This window comes from Euleptes europaea, chromosome 14 (assembly GCF_029931775.1).
Source record: "Euleptes europaea isolate rEulEur1 chromosome 14, rEulEur1.hap1, whole genome shotgun sequence".
In the NCBI taxonomy this organism is placed as follows: Eukaryota; Metazoa; Chordata; class Lepidosauria; order Squamata; family Sphaerodactylidae; genus Euleptes; species Euleptes europaea.
In genome coordinates, this window is record NC_079325.1 from 2,828,194 (window position 1) to 2,852,690 (window position 24,497).

General features: G+C 49.5%; 1 protein-coding gene across 1 annotated transcript; it reads left to right on the forward strand.

The window, feature by feature from the left end:
• Nucleotides 1-1,460: 1,460 nt before the first annotated feature.
• Nucleotides 1,461-15,823, forward strand: ZW10 (zw10 kinetochore protein). Its single transcript, XM_056860461.1, has 16 exons — nucleotides 1,461-1,598; nucleotides 3,284-3,418; nucleotides 3,900-4,001; nucleotides 4,114-4,191; nucleotides 5,480-5,639; nucleotides 6,398-6,547; nucleotides 7,914-8,105; nucleotides 9,188-9,351; nucleotides 10,174-10,356; nucleotides 10,813-11,051; nucleotides 11,314-11,385; nucleotides 12,220-12,389; nucleotides 12,618-12,748; nucleotides 12,876-13,007; nucleotides 14,526-14,728; nucleotides 15,648-15,823. The coding sequence occupies exons 1-16, from the start codon at nucleotides 1,461-1,463 to the stop codon at nucleotides 15,766-15,768; spliced, it is 2,370 nt and encodes a 789-aa protein (XP_056716439.1). The 3' UTR covers nucleotides 15,769-15,823.
• Nucleotides 15,824-24,497: the final 8,674 nt, after the last annotated feature.

The following is a 24,497-nucleotide window of genomic DNA, read 5'->3' on the forward strand; positions in this document are numbered from 1 at the left end:
CTAAATGTGGCCTCTTGCCAGGTTGCGCAGCAAAACAATCAGATGTTGTGGCACACCCATTTCCTTGTAAGGTAGTCCAGTATTATACTTAAAGTGCAGTTTGGGCAACTGAAGAGGGGAGTGGTTTACCTAAGGGCACTTCTGAAACAGGGGGGCTCCTAAACTTCTCTCTCTGTGTGTTGTGTATGTGTTAAGTGCCGTCAAGTCGCTTCCGACTCATGGCGACCCTATGAATGAAAGTCCTCCAAAATGTCCTATCTTTGACAGCCTTGCTCAGATCTTGCAAATTGAAGGCTGTGGCTTCCTTTATTGAGTCAATCCATCTCTTGTTGGGTCTTCCTCTTTTCCTGCTGCCCTCAACTTTTCCTAGCATGACTGCCTTTTCCAGTGACTCTTGTTGTCTCATGATAGGACCAAAATACGATAGCCTCAGTTGAGTCATTTTAGCTTCTAGGGTCAGTTCAGGCTCGATTTGATCTAGAACCCACTGATTTGTTTTTTGGCAGTCTGCGGAATCCGTAACGCTCTCCTCCAACACCACATTTCAAAGGAATCTATTTTCTTCCTATCAGCTTTCTTCACTGTCCAGCTTTCACACCCGTACATGGTAATAGGGAATACGATGGCATGAATTAATCTAGTCTTGGTGGCCAGAGTCACATCCTTACACTTCAAAATATTTTCTAGCTCCTTCATGGCTGCCCTTCCCAGTCTCAATCTCCTTCTGATTTCTTGGCTGCAGTCTCCCTTTTGGTTGATGACTGAGCCAAGGAATAGAAAGTCTTGAACAATTTCAATTTCCTCATTGTCAACCTTAAAGTTGTGTAATTCTCCTGTAGTCATTACTTTTGTTTTCTTGATGTTCAGCTGTAGTCCTGCTTGGGCACTTTCTCCTTTAACTTTCAGCACTAGTCGTTTCAAATCTTCACTATTTTCTGCCAATAATGTAGTGTCATCAGCCTATCTCAAATTATTAATGTTCCTCCCTCCAATTTTCACTCCACCTTCATCCAAATCTAATCCAGCTTTCCTAATGATATGTTCTGCATATAGATGGAAGAGATAGGGAGATAAAATGCACCCTTGTCTGACACCTTTGCCAACTGGAAACCCTTCCGTTTCATGAATAGCCTAAACTTCTTCTAACGTCTAGCAAAGGGAGCGGGGAGAAGGCAGCTCGCTTAATTCCGCCCGGTTCTTCATGGGTTAACACGCGCTCTAAAGCCTCCTCCTCCCATCCACGCCCACGGCCGGACCTGTCGCGCTAGGCCTTGTGGGGGCTGTAGTTCCGGAGCGTCGCCGCTCTGGTCTCCGCACGGCTGATAGTGGAACCCCCTGGGAAGCCAGTTCCGCCTCAGAGCGGAAGTGCGGTGGGCGTTCCTGCCGCCAGTCTCCTCGCTCTACGCTCTCTTCCCGTGGTGCCTTGCGCGGTTGACGGAGGGCCTTCCGCGGCGGCGGCCATGGCGCAGGCCGAGGCGGGCGGGTCCTCGCTGGTGGCGTCCGTGCTGGAGGCCGCGCAGGGCTCCTCGGGCCGCCTGGAGAAGGAGGGCCTCGGCGGACACATATCCCGCCTCTCCGACCGCGTGGAGGAGCTCAAGGTGCCCGGTGGGCGGGGCCTCGGGCGGGTGGGCGGGGCTTAGTCGTGCCACGCCCCTTTCCCCCTGGAATCCTAGAGTCGGAAGGGACCACCGGGGTCATCTAGTCGAGCCCCCTGCACAATGCAGGAAATTCACAACTCCCTCCCTCACACACACCCAGCGACCTTCAGCCTTGCTCTTATTCTCTCTTTTTTAAAAAAAAATATTATAATTTTTCAAACTAGTTCACATTCTATTATATCATTCCATTCATATAGTAGATATACCATAAACAATTTATATCTTATCATTAAACAAATATACATAGTTGACTTCCCCTCTCTCCCCCCTCTGTCCATTTGATATTCTTATTTCTCTCTTTGTATTTAGTGTCTGATTCATAATAATAAACCACCTTTATCGTTATCTTAAACTCTACTTTTTAACATTAGTATCTTAATTACTTCAAAAATTTTGAATTAGATCAAAACATATCCCTTAATGTTTCCCAATCCTGTCCTTATTCTGAAAGAAGTCAAACTAAACCCTTTATTATGGTCGAAGAACAGCATAATTCTAAAAGAAGTGTTTCTGAGTATGTGCAGAGTGTCATCCTGGGGGCTGGGTGTTTTTTTTTTTTTTGCCATCTCCACTTTGGCAAATTCCTGGGGTGGAGTTTGGGGAGGGACCTCAGCAGGGTGCAGAGCCATAGGGCCCACCCTCCAAGCCATTATTCTCCAGGGAGAATTGATCCCTGTTGTCTGGAAATCAGTTGTAATTCTGGGAGATCTCCAGGCCACACCTGGAGGCTGGCAACCAGAGCTGTGGGGTTTAGCGGGCAGAGCAGAGCTCGGACATGTGTTAGTTAATGGTGCTTCTGAGCATGTACAAAGTTCCCACATTTGGTGGAAGGCAGCTGTCAAAATCAGAGAGCATGTTCTCCCTGGAGGCAAGATTGCCTCTGAGCATGTGCAGAGGGTGCTGTGCCCAGGGGCCAGCTCTATTGTTACTGGGCTGAGCTGCCTGGGTGAGAGCTGAAGTCCTCAACTGGCTTAGTGCAGGAGCACCTGAGGAATGGGATGGGGTCGGGTGCCGTTTCAGCCACCCAGCCTTCTCCAGCACCCTCTCCCCAATCTGTCTGTAGAGATTGAGCTCTGTGGAAGGACAATTTGAGATTCTGAAACTCTGAATATTCTCAGCCCTGGCCATGGTTTGTTCCCCACTTTCTCTGAGGCTCTGGGAAGGAGAGAGAGGGTTCAGGGTGGCCTCACGTGTCCTTCCAGCCAGAGTGGTGTAGTGGTTAAGAGCGGTGGACTCTAATCTGGAGAACTGGGTTTGATTCTCCACTCCTCCACATGAGCGGCAGACTCTAATCTGATGAACTGGCTTGGTTTCCCCACTCCTACACATGAAGCCAGCTGGGTGACCTTGGTCTAGTCACAGCTCTCTTAGAGCTCTCTCCGCCTCTCCTACCTCACAGGGTGTCTGTTGTGGGGAGGGAAAGGTGATTGTAAGCCGGTTTGATTCTCCCTTAAGTGGTAGAGAAAGTTGGCATATAGAAACCAACTCTTCTTTCTAGGGGATTGTGATGGTATTTGGAGGTAGACCATTAGCCCAATCTGCGTCTCTCCCCTGCCAAGGTGACTTTGGAGGTAGCTGTGGGATTCCAGGGGGGTTTATGGTGACTCTCCTTCCTGTTGTTCCAGGATGAGGTTTGCCGCATGATCAACGAACGATATGTAGAGTTCCTGCCCAGCATGCAGAACGCCGAGGAGTTAGAGTCCAAAGCAGAGGAGCTGTCCAGCAGCGTGGGCCAGTTGAAGTCTGTGATCGAAACAGAGGTGATAACGTTATCGTAGACGTGGAAGTGGCTATAGGACATTTGAGATGGGTTACGGAAGTACTCAACAAAATAGACCCAGTAAAATAATGAGATGGGCTTTGGAAATCATGAGATTTTCAAAAACAAGACTTGTCCTCTTGGCTTCTAAGCTTCACACCACGTGACTTTTGTTTCTTTGCCAAAAAATATGTTTTTGCTTTGCTTTTTAAAATCCTAGTCTCCAAGAAAAATCCACAGGTGTCCACTTATTCATTTGCTATGTTTATGAACACAAAATGTGCTCGAAATATTAAATAACTGAATAACTTTGAACTTAATAGAAGATACCTAGCAGCTGCCCTGACTTGGTTTGACAAGTGGCAATTAGAAGTGGGTGGGCAGGTTTCTGTGCCTTCCCCCTCCGAGTTTGAATTGTGTATTAAAAGTCTAGTGTTTGCTTGCCATGGTGGTTCATACTTGGTTTTGTGACTCTTCCCCAGGTTCAGCAGGACCTTAATGTGGCCATTGCAGAATTTACAGAACTGAAGCAACAGCTGGAGAGAGACTCCTTAATTCTGGGTGTGCTAAAGCAGCTTCAGGAGGTGAGAGAAACGGGCGCTTGCCTCTTTCCCTCTTTCCTTTGTTCTTTCTGCCCACTTTGAGATAAATTCCTTTTTTATTCGTCCATAATACCTTTTCTTTTCCTTTGAAAAGTTTGATTCTGCCCTGAAGCAGTCCAGTGCCATGTTGCCAGAGAAGAAGTACGTCCCTGCAGCTTGCCACTTGAAAAAGGTAAGTCTGGGATCCTTGGAGTCTGTGTGGTCATTTAGGCATGGGTACTTTCACTCACGTTCGCCCCCAGTCTGTCTCGGTTGCTCCTTGGAGTTATGCATTTCAGATTGCTCCGTTATTTGTTTTTGTTCTTAAATTGCTTTTTTATGCGGCAGTTGGGTTTGGGGTGGGGAGGGAGAATTTTCTCTCACAGTAAGCCCTGCGAAGTAAGCCAATTACAAAGCAGCATTTAAAGGGGCGGGACTTGATTTGAGCTTGGAGACTGCTGGTACATAGATTCCCAACAGGAAAGTGTGGGTCCAGCCAGCAATGAACCTCAGGTAAAACTCCCATGCATAAATGACCTCTGTGTGTTTTCCTGGTGGGATCTGGCAACTCTTGGAATGGGTTTGCTTGACATCCCATGTGAGTTTTCATAGAGAGTATCCTAGAGTTGGAAGGGACCATCTCATCCAGCTCTTGCTTGGTGCAGGGAATCCAAATTTAAAGCATTCCTCACAGGTCTGGTGTAGTGGTCAGAGCATCGGACTAGCATCTGGGAGACCCAGGTTCCAGTTCCCTCTCTGCCGTGGAAATTCACTGGGTACTTTGGGCCCGTCACAAACTCTTATATTCATTTGTTCATTCAAACATTTATGTCTTGCCTGTATTCTTGGTTCAAGGCGGCTGACAGCAATAGTTAAAATACCCCCAGCTAAAACCAAAGATAAAATACCAGACCCCAAATCCCTCCCTCCCTAAAAAATATCATGAGAGGGAGGGCATCTTGGCCATCTTCTGGGCATGGAGTAGAGGTCACTGTGTGTGTGTGTGTGGGGGGGGGAGGTAGTTGTGAATTTCCTGCATTGTGCAGGGGGTTGGACTAAATGACCCTGATGGTCCCTTCCAACTCTATAATTCTATGCTATTCACACACACACACCCCAAGCCCTGGAAAACAGAGCCCATTACACAGAGTCGGATCCATGATGGAAAATGCCCAGGCTCTGGTTGGTGCCAGAAGGGCTACCCTGGGTGGCAGGTTAGCCAACAGATGGCTGCCTGATGACTGTCATTGGCACCCAGGGACAAATGGAAGGAGGAGACAGTCCTTCGGGTAGCCTAAGCAACCTCCCAGGGTTGTTGTGAGGATAAAACAAAGGCTGCTTTTGGGTCCCCACTGGGGAGAGAGGTGAAGTAAATGCATAATAAACAGGCAGTTGTCCAGCGTTTGCTGGAAAAGCTCTGGTGAGGTAGAGTCTTGTATCCCCCTGAGTTATTGAGCTCTCGCTGTCTCTCTTTCTGCCAGGCTCAGAGGTGTCTCAAGCTGATGGAGTCCCGTCGGGGCTTTGAGCTGAAGATTCTGAGAGCGCTCCATGTTGAACTTGTAGCGCAGACCGAGAACCTTCTTGGTGTTTTGGGACAGGAGTGGCAGCAGCTGGCTGTGTGGAAGCTTCCTCAGTCAAAAGGTTTGGGGGCTTTTTGTGCTTAAATGTGTGTGTCTAGTTTGGGGGAAAACTTTGGATTCCATAATGGAAATGGTAGAATTGCGAATGCCATTTCTTCATACTGCTATTTTGGCATGTATATCTTTTCAGGATTAAGTCCCCAATGCTGCCAACTTGGAAGGCTTTAAGAGGGGAGTGGGCATGTTCATGGAGGAGAGGGTTATTCATGGCTACTAGTCAAAATGGCTACTAGTCATGATGCATACCCATTCTCTCCAGGATCAGAGGGGCATGGCCATTCTATTAGGTGCTTTGGAACACCAGCTGATTTGATTCTTCCTTAAGTGGTAGAGAAAGTCGATATATAAAAACCAGGTCTTCTTCTCCTCCTCTCCCCTCCCCCCAGTGGTGTTTTCTGCCCTTGCAGGCCATTGAGCTGTCTTAACGCTACAGTAGCGGAGCATAACTTGGAAGAAGACTGTCAAATTGGTTTCAGGAAGGAGGGGTTTTACCTTGCCTGGTTCAGATTTTACGCTGATTTTATCCAGCCTTTCTTGAGAGGTCAGAGCAGGTGACAGGGAAGAGCTGTTGAGGTATGTACCTTGCCTCCGGTCTGCTGCTGTTTGACAGACTCTGAAGGTTTCTTCCTTGAAACTGCGTGTGGGTTGCCTTTGTGCTTGCAGAGGCCCGCGGGGGCCGAGGAGTCGGCTGTGATTCAGCTGTGTTCACTCTCTCGAAAGCCTTCCTGTGACAGCTGGTTTGTGTCTTTCCTTGCTTAGAACCTGGCAGCGTGGAGTCGGCCTTGCAGACGGAGCTGCGGCTGTGCAAAGCCCTCCCTGGGGAGGACGCAGGGACCAGCCCCTCCGCTACATCGGTGCTGCGGGGGTTTGCAATCTTGGGCGAGCTCCACCACAGATTTAAGGTCTTTGGTAAGTCGTTTTTGGTCTCGGTGGTGGCTTCTGGGCTGTAGGTTTGCGGCTGTTTTTTGGAAAGGGCCGGACCTTTAAACCCGCAATGTTTTCTGCAGAGCAGTGCCTCGCTTAGCTGTTGGCGATTTCTTGACCAGCTCTGAAAGTATCGGGTGGGGGCCCTCCTTGCAAGGTGTCTGATGGGCATTGCCCCCTCCCCTTTTTGCCCTGTTGGTCAGGGCTGGCGCCACGCTTTTTGGTTGGGTACCCAAAGGTTGGGTGGAAAAAGACTCAATTATGTATAGAAATATATTTATTTTAAGGCGCTGATCTCTATGTTAAAAACATTAAAATATTATATTAAAAGAACGCAACAGCAATTAATACAGGTTGATAAACTAAAACCACAATTCAGATGCGTTTCAGCCCCCTGGCCTTCATCATTGGTCTAATAACATCACTTATAATGCACCCCAATACATATTACAACATGTATAATGGTATTGTAACAGAATAATAACCACAACCCAGGTATGTATGTAGGGACGTATTCCTATTTCTGCCCAATATATTTTATAAAATTTATAAAATTAAAGAGCCCCCTGCCCTGAAATACTTTCTGCTTTGTTGTTTTCTGGGCTGTGTTAGCCTTCCATACAAAGTGTGCCTACCAGTATCAACCAGATAAACGGGTTGGATAGGGGAGAGAAACCAATTCTGCATGGCCTTTCTGCTCTGAAGGGTGTGGGAAGGTGGATGGAGGCCACCCGGTGGCTGAATTCCCTGCTGCCTCAGTTGGGGAAAATCCTGCCAATGTGTGGGAGTAGGGAATCGGAGGAACCGTTCTTGCCTGTGAAGTAAGATCGCAGAGAGAGGCCCTCCTGACTGTCCCATTCGTCGGAGAAGCTCATCTGGTGGGCACATGAGGGAGGGCCTTTTCGGTGGCAGCCCCACAATTATGAAACACCCCCCCAGGGAGGTGCGCCTGGCCCCCTCACTTTCGATCTTTAGGAAGCAGTTGAAGATAGTTTTATTTAGGGCTGCCTTTCACTAATGGAACTTTTATTTCTTGGCAGCCCTAATTGGAGTTTTTAAGTTGTGGCTTTTTATGTATTTTTTATAATTGTTTTTTTATTCACCTCATAAGCTGCCTTGTGCTCCACAAGGTAGAACAGTGGCTAACTAATGTTTTAAATAAATAAAGGTCCAACCACTGGGCCAGGCCAGGACAATACAAATGGAATCGAGCCAGGCCAGGACAACACCAGGAAGAGCACCCAGCAGCAGCAGCAGCCAGCCTGAGGGGCGATGCCGTCCACCGGCCTCCTGCCTGCCCTTCTTATCCCTGGGTTCTGACCACTGTCTCCCCTCCCCCTTCTTGTGCCAGGACAGCTCCTGCTGAGCTACATCCTCAAGCCATTGATCTGCCACCCGTCGTTGCAGTCCTTGCTGGAGGAACGGTCTGATGTTGTCGTGCTGCGGTTGGAGTCTGTGGGCGCTCCGCCAGGCCCCCCGTCCCCCATAGAGGTGTTCGCGAAGCTCCGGCTGGTGCTGGAGGTTCTCCACAAACACCTGTTGAGTACGGAGCATCACGCGGCTTGGAGCTGTGGCGGTAGGTGGCGGGCCGTGAGAGCAGCCGGTGCAGGAGATGCGCTGGAGGCTTCTAAAACGGAGTGGTCTGGACTCAGAGAAACCTTGAAATCTTGAGGTATAGCTTTAATTAGGAAAACAATGCATACAACAGGGAAACAGTATTCATAAACAAATAAGCATCTGCGCAGATGGGAGAGAGATGGCAGTGACCCAGACGTCATCACTTGAGACTCTCTCAATCCGTTAGTAGACAACTTGGCATTTTGTAGACGTATGTAAACAGCTTCCATTGTTGTAAAAAAAAAACCCTTAAAACCCAAACCAGAACTATTCCGAATTTCCCTAGTGGCATAATTAGAGATAGTCAGAAACATAGCTGGTCAGTGGCGTAGATGTCAAGTTGACCCTTTGGCAAACCACTGTAACAGGGAAAGTTCACTTCCCACAACGGTACCCAGCTATTGTTTCTTATTTCAACAAGGATGTTGTTACAATATCGCTGCTCTAACTACTTTGGTTCATGCATAGCATTCTGGGTAATTCCCCTTCACCTCTGCCTAACAAACGAGGGGGGGTTATAAAAAATATTGTCGAAGGCTTTCACGGTCAGAGTTCATTGGTTCTTGTAGGTTATCCAGGCTGTGTGACCGTGGTCTTGGTATTTTCTTTCCTGACGTTTCGCCAGCAGCTGTGGCAGGCATCTTCAGAGGAGTAACACTGAAGGACAGTGTCTCTCAGTGTCAAGTGTGTAGGAAGAGTAATATATAGTCAGAAGGGGGTTGGGTCTGAGCTGAGTCATTGTCCTGCAAAGTATTAAAGGTAATGTGCAAATCATTGTCCTGTAAGTATCAAGATAATGTGCTAATGAGGGTGCGGTATGTTATTGTGGAACCATTGTATCCTGAAGTGATCTGTTAACATGTGGAATTCAAGGCTAATCCGCATGGCTATTGTGGACTGTAGTTATCTTTGGTTATCTTTGGGGGATGGCGGCCTCCCTCCTGCCTAGGGGATTTGAGGCTGAGTGTTCTCCCTTGCCTGACATGAGTACTTCTCTGCCGGACCCAGCTGTTCCTCTCGACCACTGTGCCGAAGATGAGAGCAGGGCTGGGCCCATCTTGGCCGAGGCGCTGGGCGAAGTGATTTGGAAGGAGCTTTCTGACTGCCTCACATCCGACTGCTTGGTGCACTCGATTCCCAGCAGCAGCAGCAAACTGGGGCAGTACATCGAGGTGAGTGCGGCGACTTCTTCCCGTATTGCCCCATGCTCGGTGGTTGGATCACATGAACACATGAAGCTGCCTTGTACTGAATCAGACCCTTGGTCCATCAAAGTCAGTGTTGTCTACTCAGGCTGGCAGCAGCTCTCCAGGATCTCTGGCAGAGGTCTTTCCCATCACCTACATGCCTACAGTGGCTCTTCATGGTCTGAGGCAGGGGTCTTTCACATCAACTACTTGCTTAGTCCCTTTAACTGGAGAAGCCAGGGATTGAAACTGGGGCCTTCTGCATGCCAAGCAGATGCACTGAGCTGAAAGTCAGTCAAGGCTGTTGCGGGGTGAGCCCCTCTGCTTCTGTCTCGGGCAGGGATTCCTGCTATCCTGGAGTTCCAAAAGCTGCATTAGGGTATTGGCAAGCCTTTGACAGTCCAGGAAATGGAATCCTTGGTTGAAGTTGGGAAGGAGTTGTGGCTCAGTGGAAGAGCCTCTGCTTTGCATTCAGAAGGCGCTGGGTTCAATCCTTAGCTTCTCCAGTTGAAAGGATCAGGTAGTAAGTGATGTTAAAGACCTCTGCCTGAGACTTTGGAGAGCTGCTTCCAGTCAGAGTAGGCAATATTGACTTTAATGAAGCAAGGGTCTGATTTGGGATAAGGCGCAGCTCCATATGTGCATGTTCAGCGTCACATTTGTGTGTCCCAAGTTGCTGAGAGACCTCATACCTGCATCCCAGACCCAAAGGCTCAGGTCGCCCCCAGCCCCTCTAAGCCCTCCCTCCATTACTCACCCCCACCCCCGTCAGCAGTGCTCCTTGGCTGACTGTGTCTCCTCCTCCAGGTGATTAATGCCACGGAGCAGTTTGAGCAAGCCGTGAGAGAAATGCAGTTTTTAAAGGAGGATTCCACCGACCTGCTGACGTATGCTCGCAATGTCAACCGCCACTTCGCCGATAAGAAGTGCCAGGACGTGATAACGACAGCGAGGCATTTGATGATGGCGGAAATACATGACACCGTCAAGGTGGGTGAGCGGTGGAACTTCTCGCTCTTTCCAGATGCTCGGTCTCCCCAGACACCCTGGCAAAAGGTGGCGTCCTTTTGTGCAGGGAGGCTTTGCGTGCCTGCGAGGGTCAGTGCTGAACGGCAGGTGACAAGTACATCAGAAGAGCCCTGCTGGATCAGACCAGTGAGAGTCCATCTGGCAGTCTTTAAGCAGAGGGTGGACAAGCACTTGTCAGGGATGCTCCAGGCTGTTCCTGCATTCAGCAGGGGGTTGGACTAGATGACTTGTCTAGCCCCTTCCAACTCTATGATTCTGTGGTTTGTTAGTCTTTGTAATACCAAAGAAAATTCTTTTTCTCCCCTCTGGCATTTGTTGCTACGGTGAATATGCACATACTGAAATCTCTTGTTCTCTGTTGTTCTGGTGTGGAGGTGCTGAATAGTGCAACAATGTCCCTTCCCTTCACCCTCTCAGGTCACCCCAGAGTCCTCGGTTGCCCTTCCCAAACTGCCTGACCCTGCAGCTGGCGACCACCCTGGGGCGCTGGTATCATCCAAAGTGCTTCCTGTCCAGGTGGGGGACCTGGAGACCAAGGCCAGGCTGAGCCCGCACACCCTTTCCTTTCCTGCCTGCTGCATCAGCGAGTCCATACAGAAGCTGGTGGCGCTGGCTTACCAGACGCTCGAGGAGGCTTCGGCCAGCACCGATCAGTAGTAAGGCCGCTGGATATTTTTGGCTGTGGGGGGCAAAAGGTTTATTTCTGGGGGCTGCCGAGTCCTGAAGGGGGAGGACTTAGACAGATGCAGAAGGCAGAGCTGGTGTGGGTGGGCGGAGTGGCAGACGAAAACCCTGGGCAACCTGTCTTCGAATTTCCACTTCTACCATGGAAGCTCATTGGATGATAGGATTGACGTGCAGCCAGTGAATTCTGTCGAGGAACGATGCCAACGACTTCTCTCTGCTTTCCTCTTGCAGCAGCGCTCAGCTCTTCTACTTGGTGCGGGACATCTTCTATATGTTCTGGGATGTTGTGCCGATGTACCATAAGTGAGTGTATTGCGCTTCTGCTCCAGGTGTTTGGGGTTCCTTTATCTGCCTTGAGTTTCTTCCCTCGTCTGCTTTGGCCTCCTCAGGTTCTCCTGTGTACTGCAGGAGCAGGGCAAAACATTTGGGGCATGGGAGAGGGACTTGCCAAAGGCCCCTGGTTAAACATATGGCCAAGGTGAAATTTGAACCAGTACGGGGTGGTTTCAAAGGGTAGCCGGGTTGGTCTGCACTAGACGAGACCGATTCCAGTCCAGTAGCACCTTAGAGGACAACAAGATTTGGTGGGGCACGAGCTTTTGAGAGTCAAGGCATTCCCACAGCACCATGAAGCTCACTGGTTTACCCTGGGCCAGCCTTTCAGCCTGTCCCAGTGTGGTGTCGTAGTTAAAGAGTGTCGGACCAGGGTCTGGGAGAACCGGGGTCAAATTCCCACTCTGCCATGGAAACTTGTTCAGTGACTTTGGGCCATTCGCGTATTCTCAGCCTAATCTACCTCACAGGGTTGTTGTGAGGATGACTTGGAGAAGAGGAGAAGTAAATAAATGAAGTAAATCAAATAATCCCACCTCAGAGGGTGGTTGTGAGGGTAAAATGGCAGAGGGGAGAACGATGCATTCCACCTTGATGTCCTTGGAGGGCAGGATGAAAATGAACTAGAATAATTAGACTCCACCACCTCTAAAAGATCTGGCTGGCGTGCCTTCCATGTGCCTCCACCTGCCTGTGCGTGGGTCCTTTTTTGTGCTTGTTTGATGCCAAGGGAAATGCAGACACTGTTTTTGTGACCTTCTGAATGGGCTGGAATGGCCGCTCCTCCTCTTCTTTCCTGGCCAGGGAGAAACTCCAGAAGCTTCCCCAGCTGGCCGCGATTCATCACAACAACTGCTTGTACCTGGCGCACCACCTCTTGACCCTGGGCCACCAGTTCCAGGGCCGCCTCGGAGGCCTCCTGCGGGATGGGACCGCCACTTTTGTAGACATGGTGCCGGTCTTCAGGAGGCTCGGTAAGTGTGAAGCCCGCTTGCTTCGATGGCATCTTGGTCCAGGGCTCGCCCAGAGGGTGGAGGGACCACTTTGAAGCACACAAAAAATCCTTTACAGGGTGGGGGAAATTTGCAGGGACATGCTGCATTGCAGAAAGTAAATTTGGGGCAGATCCGAAATTTTCCCCTTGGTATTGTGGGTCCTGGCAGAGCTCCCAGGGTAACCTTCTCCCCTCTCCGTCCCTCCAGGGGCAGAATGTTTCCTGGCCCAGATTCAAGTGCAAAAGGGAGAACTCTTGGAGAGACTCTCGAGCGCCAGGGATTTCTCCACTGTGGACGACGAGGACAGCTACGCTGTGGCAAACAGAGCTGTTCGGCAGGTGAGCAGGGGCAGAGCTGGGCGGGGGAGGGCCTGGTCTTGCGGGCCTCCATAAGGCAGATGTCCCGGATGGATCTCACAAGACACCTGTGCGTGTTTCACTGTGAGGCAATGCTGTTCCCTTCCAGGTCGTGCATCAGTTAAGGAGGCTTGGCAAGATCTGGCAGGGCATCCTTCCTGTGAACGTCTACTGCAGAGCCATGGGGACTCTGCTGAACACCGCCCTGGCAGAGATCATCAGCAGAATCCTCACCTTGGAGGTGAGGGGTGTACGGCTCACAGGAGGCTGCTCCGTGTGGCGGGGGGGGGGATGCGACTCAGCAGTTAGAGTTGCCAGGCAGGCGGTTTTGGCAGGCAGTTGCCTGCCAGTCCACCCAGCTGCACCGAAGCGGCGATTGTGCAATGCGATGACGTCACAGGTTTACCCCTGGAAGCACTGCATCGCTGGAGCTGCTTATCACTCAAACCCCCAAAACCTGCCCCAATTTTGAAGAATCGCCCCAGCCCCACCCCCTAAAACCTCCCACTGATGGAGAGGGGGACCTGGCAACCCTGTCAGTGGTAGACCATCTGCTTGGCATGGAGAAAGTCCCAGGTTCAATCTCCGGCATCTCCAGTTAAAAGGATCAGGTAGTAGGTGATGGGAAAGACCTCTAGAGAGCTGCTGCCAGTGGGAGTAGGCAAGACTGATCTTGATGGACCGATGGTCTAACTCAGTGGAAGGTGGCTTCACGTGTCACACACTCCTTCTGCAAGAGCAGCTCCTTCTCTCAGAGCAAGCAGCTTGTCTTTCGCCACCTTGGTCCCGCCTTGCACGCAAGAGCAAAACCCCAGGGCACTTGGAAAGGCCCTCCCATTATGTCACGTGCCGTCCTGATGCTCGTAAGACCAGGTGTGCTTATTTGGAAACAGAGTTTGCATACTTGGGGTTTGGATGTCTGCTTATGAATTTGATTTGCATGTGGGCAGTGGTCCCTTTTGTAAAAAATGAAAGGTAAAACCTGAACCAGGCGTTTGGATTTCTTGAGGGACAGGAATTTCTCAGCTGGCCAGAAAAGGCCTCGTTCGGTACAGGTACATGATCACATGCAGACTCTCCAGGCTGTAACACCTCCCCAAATAAGACATATTGGTAGCAGAGATGAAGAATATGGAAACGTTGTCCAGGCACTTGGTGAGATGCAGCTGCAGCTCAGCTTCTGCATCGCTTGAGAAAATGGCTGAAGGGAGATTGCCTGGGGCTGTGGCTCAGTGGTAGAGCCTCTGCTTGGTCTGCAGAAGGTCCCAGGTTCAGTCCCCGGCATCTCCAGTTAAAGGGACTAGGCAAGTAGGTGATGTTTAAGACCTCTGCCTGAGACCCTGGAGAGCTGCTGCCGGTCTGAGTAGACAATACTGACTTTGATGGATCAAGGGTCTGATTCTGTATAGGGCAGCTTCATGTGACCATGTGATAGTTTGCATCTGCTCTGTTGACAGGTTGAAGGGGAAAGCCACATGGATTCCTGGGAAGCTGATTGGGAGGGGAGCTTAAGTGCATCAGAGGGGCCCTCCTGTATCAGACCATGCAGATGGGGTGTAGAGGCCAAGGCCTCCCCCCGATGCTGCCTCCTAACACTCACAATCAGGACCTGGTCCCATGGTCGCATAGAGTCATCCTGGCTAATAGCCACTGACGGGCCCGATCATGCATGAATTTCAAAAGAGCTTCTCAACAAACTCCTAAGTAACCGTGTCACCCAGATCTCTGTCTCACTTGCTCGTTCTGTGCCACGTTGCAGGATATCTCTGCCGAGAGCGCGGACAGGTTGTACACGCTGTGCCAGATGCTGGTGGACGAAGGGCCCCAGGTGTTTGTGCCTCTGCCTGCACAAGACCAGAACAGGCCCTTCCAAGAAGAAATCCCACTCTACGTACCCAAATGGGTGATGTTCAGGGAGCTCATGTTGGTGTTGCAGGCCAGCCTCCAGGAAATAACGGACCGGTGAGTGGCTCGCTATTTGGGGTGGCCAAACGGGAATAGAGAGAATACACAGGAATAACCTGGAAAATAATTTACGAAAACTTTTCTCTTAAGCTGAGGCCGGCTCAGCCCTTCCCCTCCAGTGGAGTTTCCAGGCTCTGGTTGGCTGACAGATTTATTTTTTTATTCTTATTTTTCAAATTTATAGCTCACCCTCATCCCCAGTGAGCGATGCTCAGGGCGGATAACAATAATTAAAACATACATATATCCAATATATAAATCATGTACATCCTTAAAACACTAATCATTAAAACCCTAATCAGATGGCCATAACTATACTTAGGTGCCACAGCAAATAAATGTCGGCAGATCACGCCCCCACAGATTTCAAGAGTGGGGGCGGGATGGGGAGGCCAGCAAAGATGGATCTTCTTGCGGCTGTCCTCAGTTATAGGCCTGGCGGAATAGCTCCGTTTTACAGGGCCTGCAGAATCAGTTGGATTTGCGTGAGGCTGAATTCATAAGGGTTGCTTCAGAGCCCTGGAGGAGGCGGGACTTTGGGGGGGGGTGCTTTGCCACATCTGAGATCATGTTCAAACCGTGGATGTCCTTTGTGAAAATACTACTTTTGAAATGGGGCACAGAGTAAACAGTGCAAATTGGTGTTTCTGCTATTTCTCCTTTCAGAGACAGATTCTGGGTGTTCCTTCTCTGTGTGTGCCCTTCTTAGAAGGGTGTTAGAAAAAAAAGCAAGAACCGGGAGGTGGGGGCAGGGTAGGTGGATCAAGACTGGGGGGGGGGGACGACAAGAGATTGAAACCCCCTCCCACTGGGGACAAGAACGATTCTGAAGCCTCGTCCCATGCTCCAAGCCCTGCCCTCTTCTCGCTTCTCCTTCCGTTTTGGAATAACTGCCTTTCTCTATTTCACTTCCAAGGTGGGCTGATGGCAAAGGGCCCCTCGCTGCTGAATTCTCCCCTAGCGAGGTGAAGAACCTAATCCGAGCCTTGTTCCAGAACACAGAGCGGAGGGCAGCTGCCCTGGCAAAAATCAAATAGCTTTAACATCGCTTCTGTACCTGACGCGTCTTCCAGGAAGCCCAGCAGCCAGCCTCGGCCACCAGCCTCCTCCGTGGACTGGACCTCCCCCCCTCCACTTGAAGAACAGAGACCCAAAGCAAGTGGGGGGGGGGTCATCGTCGAATGCCATGACCAGGGCAGCATGCCCCGTAGCTCCCCAAAGATAAATGCCTGACAATACAGGGTCCGGATCCATTTGCTACTCGGAGGGAAATCTGACTTGTTGCATTTTAATTCCTGTTTTAGTTCCTTGCACCAGAAGTGTTTGCAGATCTTCCCGACACTTTTTGTTTCCTGCTCTGGGTATTTTAAGAACTTCTTTGGGTCCAGGAGGACTCTTGGTCAGGAGGCTCTGGCACTCCCTCTGCCGGGGGTGGGAGTCCTGATAGACAAGCATCTATGCAGTTTCTTTTGAGGGGATGCACCCTTTGCATTCCGTACCTCATCTCTCTCTTTTGCAACAGGCTTCTAAAGCCCCCAAGACTTGAAAAATCCCTCGAATGACCTTTCGAAGGCTTCTGAAGTGCCAAGCGGTCAGAGCTGACCTGCTGCTTCCAGGCAGCAGTTCTGTCTCCCATCTGGGCGGGGTCATTCATCAGAAGTGGCCACAGCCCTCCACTTTCACCTGCCGGGTTGGGCAGGCCGCCCCTCCCTGCCCCTCTTCCCAAACCAGCCACATACTTTTTGTGTACCGAATGCGAGCTGTTTTGTTAACATGGGAATCTTTTGTCTTTGGGAATGTGGGTGGCAATTTTTATATAATAAAAACAAAAGCCCCAGGGCACCTTAAACATTTATTTCACTCTCAGCATTTGTGAGTCACAGCTTGCTTCTTCAGATAGATATGTGAAGGGAAAATCATACTGGGCAAACTTATGGGGGAATCAAGGCTTGGTATGAATTATGAAGAGAGCCGGCGTGGTGTAGTGGTTAAGGCGTTGGACTAGGATCTGGGAAACCCAGGTTCAAATCCCTACTCGCGCCGTGGAAAAATGCTGGGTGACCCTGGGCCCTGACCCTGGCAAGTATTTGGATGGGAGACCTCCAAGGAATATCTGAATACCAGGGTTGTGATGCAAAGGCAGGAAGTGGCAAACCACCTCTGAATGTCTCTTACCTTGAAAACCTTGCGGGGTGGGGGTGGGGATCACCATAAGTCAGCTGTGACACGACGGCAAATTTTTTTTTTTACAAACATTAAGTCTTTAAAATGTAAATTCTCAGTGTAAGAGGAAAAAAGAGAAGTGAGTTGCCAATTTCTGAATTGGCCCCTCTGCCCCTTTAACATCAGTTTGGTCTGCAGCAAATACCAGGTGATGTTACTTCTCAACATGCCATGAAAAGCTTCAGCTGCTGCTTTTCCCGCATTAAGGCTCTCTTAAAGAAATAGGATATTTTCCTCCAGGCCTGTTGGCAACCCAGTGTGGAAAGGGGAGAATCAGCAGTCACATGTACTGTCTGGTGAGTGAGGTCAGAGGCTCAAACAGATTAGCAAATAGCATAAGTGACAATTAACTGATACTGGTACAAGGTGATAGCCTGATAGAACATGTCAAGAGCAGCCTGATATCTAAATAACACCCAGAAAAGAGAAAGAGAGTCTGTTTTGTAGTGTTTAAAAATAAACCTCCGTTCCTAGCAGCTGAAAATCAGGTGCCAGCTTGTGCATAGAGAGCATGTTGGTTAAACAGAAGGTCTTATTTCCACTTGTAAAAGGGGCCCAGTGTGGTGTGTGGGAACGCAGCTTTATAACCAGACTTGCGCGCCATATGATTTTGTGTTGGGTCTCCTTATTGCTGCTTTTCTGGGGAGGCAATTTTAATGTGCACATGAGAGAGCTTTAAGCATCGATGGTGCGAGCTGCTGCCTAAAAGGTAGTTGGCTGATACACACTCATGCCAGTTTCTCTGAACCCAGGGTCAAGGAGGCCTTGCCCTAACCTCAGGTGTTTGCTCCTTTTGCACTGAAAGGCGTGGCTGGGGTGAGGGAAAGAGAAGGGAACCAGTAGCACAGAAGCGGGCACAGTTCTGTACTGTGGCCTAGACATCAGGATTATCACTGTGGGGCTTTGTGGACGATCATCTTCCCATGAAATGTTTGGCTCGCCACCATGTTTATCTACACTGGAGAGGTGTTTTGTTAACATTTCCTTGTCCAATGCTTTCATTTTTTTAGGATAGTTTATAAGGTGGAGGTAAGACTTCCTCTTGGGTTCAGATCAGATCAGAAACCTTTATTATTGCAAGTTACATAACTGGATCAGACAACATCAAGAAATAACAAATGAATTATCATAAACTTTAAAAGAAGGAGAAAAAGGGAAATTATCCAAAGTTATTGACAATCAATTCCTGGAGTCTCACGGTAGATAGGAGATACCTAGCTACTTGGTTAGTGATATGAGGGTTTCAGTCAGATACAAGTTATAAACAAGAAGACGAAGAAGAGTTGGTTTTTATATGCCGACTTTCTCTAGCACGTAAGGGAGAATCAAACCGGCTTACCATCACTTTCCCTCCCTGCAACAGACACCCTGTGAGGTAGGTGGGGCTGAGAGAACTGTGACTAGCCCAAGATCACCCAGCTGGCTTTATGTGTAGAAGTGGAGAACCAACCTGGTTCACCAGATTAGCACCCGCAGCTCATATGGAGGAGTGGGGAATCAAACCTGGTTCTCCAGATTAGAGTGCACCGCTCCAAACCACCGCTCTTAACCACTACACCATTCTGATGAATGGCCTTAAACTTGTGTAAAAGAGTTCCTCAACACAGTGTAAAAATTACAGTAAAGCAAAACATGAGATAAAAATTCAGGAGCTCTAGCTCTACAGGGGCAAAGTCTTTCCTGATGAGGAGTTATCAAGAATCTGCCATAAAGGACTGCTGAAGGTAGAACATTGAACCTTGTGAGCACAGAAGCTCCGGGGATTTGCAGTGCAAGAAATAAGCAGCCATAATCAGTCACTATACCATACACAAGTGGGGAACGTGCCCTATTTATTTAAGAGTACAGAGTTTGGGGAGGGGCTGTGGCTCAGTGGTAGAGCATCTGCTTGGCATGCACAAGGCCCCAGGTTCAATCCTCAGCATCTCCAGTTAAAGGGACCAGGCAAGTAGGTGATGTGAAAGACCTCTGCCTGAGACCTGGAGAGCCGCTGCGTCTGAGTAGACAATACTGACTTTGATGGACCGAGGGTCTGATTCAGTATAATGCAGCTTCATGTCTTCATATCCAACAAACTCTGTGCAACACTCTTAAAAGCTTGTTGTTTGTCCAATGTGAAAAGCGAGTCAATTGAAATGCCAATTCACTTGGTTTTCTTCAGAATTCAAGGTGACCAATTCCTTGAAAAAGAGTCAGACAACATAATATGCACAAAAGTAGGGCATTCAGATATAAAGTTGAGGCACAGTCAAAATCTCAAGGTCTGAAGCCAGGCTCTTGTTTCCAAGAGACGCAGCCCAGTCTCTAAACGCACAGCTGCGTATCTGACACCATTTGGAACAAGCCAAATGGCGACGCAAGAAGCAAGCTTGGATCTTCTCAACAAGCGGCTTAAATGCGCTAACCCCTGTGTGGATCCCATGGAATAGCTGAGCTACGGGTTGAAGCATTTGGTACACAAATGTCTGCAGGCACATTTTGGCCACCCTGAACCCGCTGCAACTGGCCAAATTAAGTGTATGTTTATTGGTTCTTGTAGGTTATCCGGACTGTGTAACCGTGGTCTAGGAATTTTCTTTCCTGACGTTTCGCCAGCAGCTGTGGCAGGCATCTTCAGAGGAGTAACACTGAAGGACAGTGTATGTTTCCTTTGAGCTGCCCATCTGGTATTATATTGCAAATTTATACCCAAATATCTCAGCTGTCTAATTTGTTCAATGACATCACTTCCTCTTGGGTTTAAATCCACTGTTTCTGTTGAGTCACCTTCTTGACGAAGGACACAGGAAACACATGTTTGTGGGTCACCGAAGGGTGAAGCCTGGTTATCCCTTTCTGTTGGTTGCATGGGGGTTGCTTTTCCCGATGAGCCTCCAGGTCTTCAGGAAGGGCCATGGCTCAATGGCGGAGGATCTGCTCGGCATGCAGAAGGTCCCAGGTTCAGTCTCCGGCATCTGCAACTGGAAGGATCAGGCGGCAGGTGATGTGAAAGTCCTCTCGCTAAGACCCCTCAGCGCTGCTGCTGCTGCTAGTCTGAATAGACAGTACTGACTTTAATGGGCCAGTGGTCTAATTCAGAATAAGGCAGCTTCATGCGATGGCTTTGATGGCGACATCTGGTTCTGAGAGGTGAGCCATTTTATTTCATCTCACTTGAAACATGTTCTCCAACCCAGTGTGGCTCGCAGCACAAACAGCAAAACAATAAACACCAGCCAGAAATAAATAAATTCAACAGTGAAACACTGGACAGAATACCAATCCGATCAAGGGTCAATAAGACTAGTTGGCCGTTCAACACAGCCTCTCCTCTACCACCCAAAGCGCACTGAAAAACAAATGATTTCTCCCTGGCGGAACCCTGGGGAAGGTGGCGCAAGAGCAGCCATCTTCTGCGGCCACAGCGCTGCTCGCGAAAAGGACCTTGCATTTGGGGCCGGCTCCGCATACGTTTTTGTGTACCAAATGCGAGCTGTTTTGTTAAAATGGGATTCTTTTGTCACGGGATGTGGATGGCACCATGATTGATACCAGTTCTGTAAAACCTTGATAGAAACACGGGCAGCCTTAAGCTAGCAGTTGCAGCAAGTCTCAGAAGGTAGTCCGTGGTAGAACAGCTAGAGTCAAGGCCAGGAGGAGCTTGTAGACCAGCAAGATTTACGGGGTCTAAGTTTTCGAGAGTCAAAGTTCCTTTCCTCAGATACAAGTAGGAATGGAAATCCCTGAGTCCGTAGGACAGCACAACACCAGCCACACCACGGGGTCAGGAACATTTCTTGCTTCTGTTCCATTATTCCTCATGGGGCAGCCACATTGCCATTGCAATTTTCTATAATGCAGCAATCTTCAGGAATGCAACTACTGTGCATGATTCCCTCCCCCCCCCCACCGTTTGATTCTCATGGCCACCCCATGAGACCTGCTAGGTTAAAAGTGTACCTGGCCAAGGTCACCCAAGGATTTGTATAACTGAGTGGGGATTTGAACCAAGATCTCCCCAGCCTCAGACCAGCGCACTGGCTGTCGTAGTAGGGAGATGCAAGTTTAGTTTTTCTGTGTCAAAGTTGGGGTGCCAGGTTGAATCAGTGACCAAGCCTCATAAAAACTCTGAAACGAATTTTAGCTGACCTCTCTCTGTAACCGTGGTGAAGAATGAGAGAGATGCACCAACCCCTGGGATTTATGGCGCCTCGGTTTCAACCACTGACTCCTTCCTGTGGCTCACCACAAACAGCTTGGTTTGTCTCACAGGGGCAGGTGCTTGCTGTTCCAGGCCTGTGAAACCCCAGCCTACCCATGGCGCTCTTTGATTCCCAGCCTATGATCTTTGGCACGTCAAACCAGTATTCTTTGCTGCAATAACAACTTGTTGAGTTTCCCATGAGGTATTTTTCGCCTCTTCCATTTTATGTGTACAGTAGGATTTCTTGAGCACTTCCTTGTTCCTTGATCATCTCAAGATCCGAAAAAGAAAACACTGCTTTGTCTCCTAACCCTGTTTTCCTTTATTTGCTGTATATGCACAGGAGGATGTCAGCAAATGTGTAGATTCTCTGACCAAACAGCATTTCTGTTTGCAGAAGAGGGGGTGATTATCTCAGACAATTTATCTGCTCGCCCCCGGTGCAGTTCCTGCTGACCCACAGAGACAAAATTCTTGGGCTGCAGCTGGATGAGAAAATGGGCAAATCCCATGCCATGCTGCAGGCAGAGATTGAGGGCCAGAGGCTCAAAGCATAGTCTGGAAAGCAGTCCAAGGTCATACACGATTCAGGTAGAGTCCAAGATACCAGTACACACAAGGGCAGTTCAAGGCGTGAGTTAGGGTCAGTCCAAGAAGTTAGGATACCAGGAATCCAAGGTATAGCAGGGAGACAAGGCCGATGCCCAAGGAGATTGGTGAGTTGCTTGCACAACAGGCAAGCCTATGATGACTGAAGTAGGCCTGGGGGGAACCAGCTGTTGTTTGTTATCCCATCTCAGCATTCCCTGCCTGGTGGAGCTCATTAATCTTATCACTGTCAGCAGGGAGTGCTTCTCGCTGGGCCTGTAGCCTATCACTCCTTCGCTCATGTAGCTGTGCCCTGAGTCTCCTGTGCCTCTGCTGTAGCGGCTTTGTTGGGGCTCTGGTGGCATTGCCTCCAGATTGGATTGAGAGCTGGCTGAAAAATAGGAAGCAGAGGAGGGAATCAATGGTCAGTTCTCACAATGGTGGGATGTGAGCAGTGGGGTGCCTCAGGGATCTGTGTTGGGACCAGTGCTTTTCAACCTGTTCATCAATGACCTGGAGTTGGGGTTAAACAGTGAAGTAGCCAAGTTTGCAGATGACACCAAATTATTTAGGGTGGTTAAAACAAAATCGGACTGTGAAGAGCTCCAGAAGGATCTCTGCATACTGGAAGAATGGGCATTAAAATGGCAAATGAGATTCAATGTGAGTAAGTGTAAAGTGATGCATATTGGGGCAAAACCCAACTTCACACAGGCACTAGGCAAGTAGGTGATGTGAAAGACCCCTGCCTGAGACCCTGGAGAGCTGCTGCCAGTCTGAGTAGACAATACTGACTTTGATGGACCAAGGGTCTGACCCAGTATAAGGCAGCTTCATGTGTTATAATGGGAGAGGCTGTGGGAGAGGCTCACTAGCAGAGTGTCTGCTTGGCATGCAGAAGGTCCCAGGTTCAATCCCCGGCATCTCCAGTTAGAAAGGACCAGGCAGTAGGTGATGTGAAAGACCTCTGCATGAGACCTTGGAGAGCTGCTGCCAGTCTGAGTAGACAATACTGACTTTGATGGACCAAGGGTCTGATTCAGTATAAGGCAGCTTCATGTGTTCATGAGTTGTAGGATGCAGTGGGACTGAGACCTTGCCCGAAGGTAAAAAAACAGAGCTGAGAGGGACAACCATAGCTCCAATAAACCTTTGTTTCTGAAACAGAGCTGGGTGGGGCCTGGCAGGTGAGACATAGCTGATGTAAAATATGCAGGTTGGAAAAGACTGGCTTGGAAAGCGGGGGCAGGGATTGAAACACGAGAAGGCGTTCGCAACAGGAAAGCTCTTGGATGGCTTCCACAGCATTTCTTGCCTCTTTTCTGTCTTACCTCTTCCTGGAGTAACTTGAAAGACATTTGGCTGCAGCCAAACTAGAGAATATGAAATACAGGAACTTCTTAAATGCCACCCACCCCAAATATGCCCCCTCTACCCCACCCCACCCCCCTGCCACTTGCAAACCAACTCCGGCCTCACAGCATGCCTCTCCCAGCCTGCTCTGAAGCTCCCAAGCACGGAGAGCGTCTTGATGCTGCATGGGTTGGACGGCTTCTGTCTCACCTGTCCCTGTGGGCATTGTGGCAGAAGCCTGGTGACGCCCTTGGAGTAGGGTTGCCAACCTCCAGATTCTGCCTGGAGATTTCCTGCTATTACAAGTGATTTCCAGATGACAGAGATGAGTTCCCCTGGAGAAAATGGCTGCTTTTAGGGAGAAAACTCATGGGCCGTTTCCTCCCAAAGCGGTCTCAGAAGCAATGCGTACCCCACTCTCCTCCCCAGATCTACAGTGAAAGCTGCCAGAGGGTGGTCTCTATGGCACTATACCCTGCTGAGACCCTACCCAAACCCTGCCCTCCCCAGGCTCCACCCCCAAAACCTCCAGGTATTTCCCCGCCCTGGCAACCTTGCCTTGGAGAGACCATCGCCAGCATTTCAGGGTGCTTTTGCCTGAAAAAACCTGAGCTAGTGTGGTGTAGTAGTTAGAATGTGGAGCTAGGATCTGGGAGAACCAGATTCAAATCTCCGCTCTGCCGTGCAAGGTTGCCAGGTGACCTTGGATAAGTCACACTCCCTCAGCCTAACCTCTCTCCCAGGGTTGCTGGGGAGTAAAATGGAGGAGAGGAAAACGATGTCAGTTGCTTTGGCTCCCCGTTGGAGAGAAAGGCGGGATATAAGTGAAGTGAGTAAATACATAAAGTAAGTTAAAATGGAAGAGAGCCCCCACTCTTGGCGCTGGAGATGCGGGACACAGCAACAGCCACCAGGTGGTGCCGTTGCCCTACTCTGCCATAAAGCCCCCCCCCCAGATGTTCCTAGCAAGCTCCTGGCAATGCCCCCCCCCCAAAGAAGAGGGGTGCAGAGTGGACAGCAAGAAGCTAGCAGTTTTTCCCGACTTGAAGTCCTACTGCCTCCTGGCCCCACCCCTGATCCAGGATAGGGTCAATTCTATAAACACCTTAATAATAATGTTCCCATCTTCTGGCTAGCTGCCCAAACGGTGTTTTAATTAAGCCCCTATACCACCAACCATCACCCCCCCCCCCCGCCCGAAAGGAAATTATCTGTACAGTAAAGCTGACAATAACATGACCCGGGTGTGAAAGATCCCCAAGAGGCAGTATTATAATCAAAACGAGGAAACAGTTGTAAAAAGAAAGCAGCGTTTACATGACATTTACAAGTAAAAAAACAAGGCAGCTTTTCTAAAGTGGCTGACAGGTATTGAGAAGTAACAAAGCACAAGATTCTTCCACTGACGCTTGTCAGGTC

What these genes read in the sequence shown, in the direction of transcription:
- ZW10 (XM_056860461.1), top strand. Translation starts at nt 1,461, where the DNA reads ATGGCGCAGGCCGAGGCGGGCGGGTCCTCGCTGGTGGCGTCCGTGCTG. An exon ending in AGTCTGTGATCGAAACAGAG is followed by an intron (nt 3,419 to 3,899) that starts GTGATAACGTTA and finishes ACTCTTCCCCAG; the next exon opens with GTTCAGCAGGACCTTAATGT. An exon ending in GCAGAATCCTCACCTTGGAG is followed by an intron (nt 13,008 to 14,525) that starts GTGAGGGGTGTA and finishes GCCACGTTGCAG; the next exon opens with GATATCTCTGCCGAGAGCGC.